The 7,357-nt window shown below is 42.1% G+C and overlaps 1 protein-coding gene and 1 pseudogene across 1 annotated transcript; one reads left to right on the plus strand and one right to left on the minus strand.

The window, feature by feature from the left end:
• Window positions 1-1,112: 1,112 nt before the first annotated feature.
• On the minus strand, window positions 1,113-2,072 carry LOC139187230 (olfactory receptor 52R1-like). The gene has a single exon (XM_070803245.1). It carries the CDS (start codon window positions 2,070-2,072, stop codon window positions 1,113-1,115), a length of 960 nt encoding a protein of 319 aa, XP_070659346.1.
• A 2,678-nt stretch (window positions 2,073-4,750) lies between these two features.
• Window positions 4,751-5,056, plus strand: LOC109569335 (cytochrome c-like; annotated as a pseudogene).
• Window positions 5,057-7,357: the final 2,301 nt, after the last annotated feature.

A 7,357-nucleotide genomic window follows, 5' to 3' on the forward strand; every position in this document is an offset into this window, starting at 1 on the left:
TATGGCAGAAAGCAAAGAAGATCTAAAGAGCCTCTTGATGAAAGTGAAAGAGGAGAGTGAAAAAGTTGGCTTAAAACTCAACATTCAGAAAACTAAGATCATAACACCCAGTCCCATCACTTCATGGGAAATAGATGGGGAAACAATGGAAAAGTGAGACACTTTATTTAGGGGGGGCTCCAAAATCACTGCAGATGTTGACTGCAGCCATGAGATTAAAAGATTCCTACTCCTTGGAAGAAAAGCTATGACCAACCTAGACAGCATATTAAAAAGCAGAGACATTACTTTACCAACAAATGTCCATTTAGTCAAAGCTATGGTTTTTCCAGTAGGCAGGTATGGATGTGAGAGTTGGACTCTAAAGAAAGCTGAGTGCTGAAGAATTGATGCTTTTGAACTGTAGTGTTGGAGAAGACTCTGGAGAGTCCCTTGGACAGCAAGGAGATCCAACCAGTCCATCTTAAAGGAAATCAGTCCTGAATCTTCATTAAAAGGACTGATGTTGAGGCTGAAGCTCCAATTCTTTGGCCACCTGATGTGAAAAACTGACTCATTGGAAACGACCCTGATGCTAGGAAAGATTGAAGGCAGGAGGAGAAGGGGAGACAGAGGATGAGATGGTTGGATGACATTACTGACTAGATGGACATGAGTTTGAGTAATCTCCGGGCATTGGTGATGGACAGGAAAGCCTGGTGTGCTGCAGTCCGTGGGGTCACAAAGAGTTGGACACTGAGCAACTGAACTGAACTTAAATATATACAACTATTTTTATGTTACATATACTTCAATACAGACTTCCCTGGTGGCTCAGATGGTAGAGAGTCTGCTTACAGTACAGGAGACCCGGGTTCAATCTCTGGATCAGGAAGATCCCCTGGAAAAGGAAATGGCAACCCACTCTAGTATTCTTGACTGGAGAATTCCATGGACAGAGGAGCCTGGCAGGCTACAGCCCATGGAGTTGCAAAGATGTGGACACGACTGAATGAGTTTAACTTCACTATAACTCAGTAAATTTGAAAAAAAAAAATTGTGACATCCTGGCAAACGTTATGCATTTATATCATCAATGCCTTAACAGTAGGGACCTTGGGGTGGTAAAAACCCTATGCTTTGAGTTGGGAGTCTTTTCTAGAACATCCTTGAATAACCCTGTCCCTGATCTGTTTGGTTCTAATTCCATAGATGATGGGGTTGAACATGGGAGGTACCAGGAGATAGAGAATAGCAAACATGACATGTACTACTCGGGGCACATGATGCCCAAAGCGATGGGTGAGAAAAGTAAAGAGGGCTGGGATATAAAGAGCCAAGATGACACAGATATGGGAAGCACATGTGCCAAAAGCCTTGAGCCGGGCTTCACCTGAGGGTAACCCCAGAACAGTTCTCAAAATTATTACATAGGATACACTGATGACGATAATATCAAAGCCAACTACAGAGAAGGCCACAAAAAGTCCATATGCACGATTTACTCTAGTGTCAGCACACACCAACTTCAGCACAGCCATGTGCTCACAGTATGACTGGGGGATTATCCGACTGGGGCAGAAGGGCATCCTGGACACCAAGAAGCAGAAAGGACTCACCCATAGCAGCCCTCTCATCATCACACCTCCCCCCAGTTTACCCACAACAGATGGGGTCAGGATACTAGAGTGATGCAGTGGGAAGCAGACAGCCACATAACAGTCCAAGGCCATAGCCATGAGCAATCCGGACTCCACCAAAGAAAAGGCATGGATGAAGAACAACTGGATGAGGCAGGCATGGTATTCAATCTCATGATCGTGAAACCAGAATATGGCCAGCATTTTAGGTTGTGTGGAAATGGAGAGGACCAGGTCAGTGATAGCCAGCATGGCCAGAAAGAGGTACATGGGCTCATGCAAGGTGGGATCAGTTCGGATTCCAGGAAGGAGAGTGATATTGCTGACTAGAGCCACAACATACATGGCACAGAATGGAAAGGCAACCCCAAACTGGAAATTCTCCAATCCTGGGATCCCAAGCAGGATGAAGGACACAGGATGAGAAGAGCTATTCTGTGAAGTCAACATCATAGGATGGTTAATGTTTCTCCATTGGAAAGCTGATCTAGTCTTTGCAGGTGATAGCATTAAAGTAAATTATTATTATTATTTATAATCGTTTGGATGGAAGAACTGGGCTTAATGGTAAGCTACAATGAATTCAACTATTTTAATAAATAAAATTTTGCAATATAATACATTGCTAACTTTCATTTTATTTCATATTTATGTCCTTGAAAATAGGGTCAGAACATGCTTGTTCCAAGTACAATATTTTATAAATTTTGAAAGTAGAATCTGCTGAAGGTAAACTATCTTGGAAAATAATGTCATAGTAATTCTTTCCCTCTGTTTGATTTATAACCAACAACCAATTCACTTAACCTTTCTCACAGATCCCTCCATCACACTTGGGAAGCCCTGCCTCAGGGAAGCAGTTGATTCACTACACCACACCAATGAACCCATTCCTGGGGACCCAGGCTCTGTGGATGTGGGGAGCAGTGATCTGCCCTTGCCCTTCCCACTGGAAAAGGGCTCCTGCTTCTTCAAGGGGGACAAGTATGCAGGCGACAACTATGCGGAGGACCCCACCATCTCCCTGCTGTTAGGTTTTAGACTCCCAAAGCTAAGGACCCCAGCATCTCCTTAGGCCCCAGGAGGGAGGTTGGCCTGTACTTTCCCTCTGACCTCTCCCAGGACAGGGCTGGTCTCTGGGAGATACAACGAGCACACTAGCCAAGGGCACCAGGCTGGTTAGAGGTTGAGTCAGGTCTCGACCCCCTGTGCCCTGTCTTTCTCTGGACTTCATACACACTTGGACTGACCAGTGTTGTGGGTATTCAGACTCAATGAATTTGTATTTTACATGAGAATCTCCTTTTCTTCTTCTGCAGAAATATTCAGATATACACACAGGCAGACATCCAGATGAGACAGGCAGAGTTCTATAAAAACAAACAAACAAACAAACAAAAACAGGCTCCATGCTGTAGCCTCCTACGTCAGAATTCAAAGAACAGCAACAATACAACACTTGGGCCACTTTTCAGGGTAGGAAGTCAGTTTGGAAAACTCTTTGGCTTAAAGCCCCTAAGCAGTTTATTTAGTGATACTGAGTTAGTTTTGACTCTAAAATAATTACTATGAGGATTTGACTCAAAGGTATCTGATTGAACAATTGTGTACGGTTTGTGTAAGGAATTTAGTGTATGGCTCTTCCTAGTTGTAGGATCATCAAACTTTTTCTGTAAAAGGTCAAATCATCAATATTGTAGGCTTTGTGGGCCATAAAATCTCTGTTACAACTAATCAGCTTAGCTGAGTAGCATGAAAGCAGTCATAGTTGATATATAACCTGTGAGTGTGGCTGTGCTCCAACAAAAGTTTATGCACAAAACCATGATGCAAAGTGGAGCTGGTGCAGGCTGTAGTTTTCCAATTCCTGTCCTAAGTGTTAAATTTCATGAAGTCATCCCTGAGTCGTGCTCTATTCCTAGAACCTGTGCTTTGTGATGAAAAGGACTTTAATCAATGCTGACTGAAGAAACTAACAAATAAAGGTCATTATTCAGTAGCAATGGAGTCATTAACCAATCAACCATTTCTTAAAATGTCCTGACAGAACACCCTTCTTGAACACCATGAGCATAAGACAGTTATGTCCATTTCTCATACTGTGGTTGCTCTGCTGGCCAGGGGAGGACTTTGTGAACATCATTCTCTACTAATATTTGCTAGCATTATATGGGGGTAATCTTACTGTTTCATCCCACATGTGAACACTACCTAACTCAGAGTAAGTGACACAAAAACTCACCTGGTTCTTACCCACCACACTCACACTATTTACTCTCAGTTGACCTATCCTTTGTTTGAAAGAATTAGCTCTTACCTCCTTCATAACAGAAGTATATAGACAAGAAGAGTATCTTTTCAAAATCCCTTTAACAAATCAACTCTGGGTATGGACAAATGTTTCATTCCAGATCCAGTAGTTAAAAAAAAAAAAGAAAAGAAAAGATTTCTGGAAGATCTAAAATAATTATGATCTTCTCTAGATTTTTAACATTATTAAAGAAGTGGGGCTCAGACCTTATCGTTCTCTAACTTGAAAACTTTACCATCCTTCATAGATAATAGCTATTGTTGTTTAGTTGCTAAGTCATGTACAACTTTTTTGGGACCCCATAGAATGTAACCTGCCAGGCTCCTCTGTCCATGGGATTTTCCAGGCAAGAGTACTGGAATGGGTTACTATTTCCTTCTCCAGGAGATCTTACTGACTCAGGTATCAAACTCATATCTCTTGCACTGGCAGGTGGATTCTTTACCACTGAGCCAAAAGCAAAGCTCTGATAATAGCTATGGTCCATCCGAGTGTTCAGTTGTGTCCAACTCTTTCTGACTATATGGACTATGGCCCACCAGGTTCCTCTGTCCATGGAATTTTCCAGACAAGAATGCTGGAGTAGGGTGCCATTTCCTCCTCCAAGGAATCTTCCTGACCCAGGGATTGAACCCACGTCTCTTGCATTGGCAGGCAGATTCTTTACCACTGAGCCACCTGGGAAGCCTGATAATAGTTATAGGTTTGCTCAAAACAAACACTCCTATCTATGATAGGGTGACAATAGAGAGACTTAGAAGGATGTTCTGCTTGTGAGCAGGAACCTCTTGGTCACATGAGGAGACAGAACAACTTAAATATGGGTGATGTTGAGAAGAACAAGATTTTTCTTCAGAAGTGTGCCCAGTGCCATACTGAGAAGGGAGGCAAACATAAGACTAGGCCAAATCTCCATGATCTGCTTGGGTGAAAGACAGTTCAGCCTGTTGCGTTGTCTTACACAGATGCCAACAAGAACAAAGGCATCACCTGGGGAGAGATGCTGATGGAGTACTTGGTGAATTCCAAGAAATACATCCCTGGAACAAAAATGATCTCTGCTAGCATTATGAAGGGAGAGAGGGAAAACAGGATAGCTCATCTGAAAAAAGATACTAATGAGTAAATCAGACAGGCTTGTGGCTGAATGAATATGATCAGATTTTCAAATTTTGATAGTAATTCTGGTTTAGCAAGTATTATCACTCTTTCCCCCTTCTAAAGAGATGATTGAACTTGATTGAAGAATGCTAAGCTTTTCAGGGAAATGGTGAATGTTATCTCAAACCCTATGGGAGACTCACTTTGATTTTATATTCAGATTTCTATAACTGGTTATATTAATATAAATATTGAGAAGATCCCTTCACTGTCTCATAGAACAGAGTAAGCTTCACCTGATTTCAAGTTCTGCTCATTAGCCTGTCAAGGCAAGGGCTGAAGATACACTGATAGTGTTCACTTTATCTTTTTGTTTTATTAAATTGTGCCAATTTAAGGGCTTCCTGGGTGGCTCAGTTGGAGAAGGCAATGGCACCCCACTCCAGTACTCTTGCCTGGAAAATCCCATGGACAGAGGAGCCTGGTAGGCTGCAGTCCCTGGGGTCACGAAGAGTCGGACACAACTGAGCAACTTCACTTTCATGTATTGGAGAAGGAAATGGCAACCACTCCAGTGTTCTTGCCTGGAGAATCCCAGGGATGGTGGTGCCTGGTGGGCTGCCGCCTATGGGGTCGAGCAGAGTCAGACATGACTGAAGTGACTTAGCAGCAGCAGCAACAAGTGGCTCAGTGGTAAAGAATCCTCTGCCAAAGCAGGAGATGCAGGAGACATGGGGTTCAATCCCTGGGTTGGGAAAATACTCTGGAATAGGAAATGGCAATCCACTGCAGTATTTTGCCTGAGAAATCCCATAGATAGAGGAGACAGGTGGGCTGCAGTCCATGGGGTCTCAAAGAGTCCAACATGCCTAAGCAACAGAGTGCACACACATGCCAATTTAATTAAAATTTTCTGTGTAAAAATTTCCTTTTACTTAATGAAAGACATTTTAGTGTGGTTTATATTTAGCATCAAATAAAGAGCATTTAACACTACTGACATTTTATAGATGATCTTTAAGATCAGAAGCTTTTAAATTCACTGAGACAAAATATGTTACAAACTTTGCTTGTGAATTCTTTATAAGGTCTAATCTGACTGTTATAACTCGGGATTATCTTTCAAACAAGGACGCTGTTCAGTAACACAACTGTTGAACCACTGTATACCTGTGATTGATAAAGGTGCTTTTGACTACTCATTAGAAGGGTTCAACTAGAAGAGATATATAATTACCCAAAATCTGTAAATTATCTAATCATAGCTTAGGTTTAAAAACAAAATCACAGATCACTAAAAAAGAAAGAAAATTTAGAAATACATACACATTATCTGGGCACTTAGGTTTTGTTTTATCCCCATCTGCCTGGCCTGACCTTCCCAAACAGTCATATATTCTCTTTGAGCTAGAGGCTCCCTCCTTCCCTTCTGTTTACTGCTTGTGTGTCACCCTCCACCTGTATGGACATAGTCACTGACACTGAAGGTCACCTGGAGAAGAATGCTTGGGCCATCGCACTCTCACACTGGTCACTGGCGAAGATCCTGACTAAAAATGCAATTTATCAAAGTGAGTATTAATTGCTTTGATTAATTGTAGAAGGCATTGCTATTTTTTGTAGATGAAACGCTATACGCTTTTACACTTTATTATTTCTCTCACACACAGTTTGCATCTCTATTTACAATAAGAAAATAGAGCTCAGGGTAGTTACATGATTTATCAAAGACTACACAATAATTCCGTGCCAAATGCATAACTCACAACCAATGATCTTGGTGGTTCACACCACTGCCTCTGTAGGTAGTGATTGATTGGAGAAACTACTCTGGTAGGATACAACAGAGATTGTTGGCCTGTCATGAAAAAGTCAGATACAAAGGGAACCTGTGAAATTGTATGTGCTGTGCAGTGCTTAGTCGCTAAGTCATGTCCGACTCTTTGCAACCCCATGGACTGTAGCCTGCCAGGCTCCTCTGTCCTTGGAGATTGTCCAGGTAAGAATACTGGAGTGGGTTGCCATGCCCTCCTCCAGGGGATCTTCCCAACCCAAGGATCAAACCCAGGTCTTCTGCATTGCAGGCAGATTCTTTACCATCTGAGCCACCAGGTGAAATTGTATACAGTTGTCTACAATCCTGAATTACAGAAAGATCTGTATTTGAAACCAGAAATCCTGCTATATCATTGGATTGGTTGCCTTTAGAATAGGTTTCTGATTGATTGTCTGGCATCTCTGGGTATAAGCTGCATTCTCTAGGATGGCATCTTTACTGACTTCTGCCCATGAGCCTTAACAGATAACTCACCTGTTGCACAAACTT

Source organism: Bos indicus, chromosome 15 (genome assembly GCF_029378745.1).
Source record: "Bos indicus isolate NIAB-ARS_2022 breed Sahiwal x Tharparkar chromosome 15, NIAB-ARS_B.indTharparkar_mat_pri_1.0, whole genome shotgun sequence".
Classification (NCBI taxonomy): Eukaryota; Metazoa; Chordata; class Mammalia; order Artiodactyla; family Bovidae; genus Bos; species Bos indicus.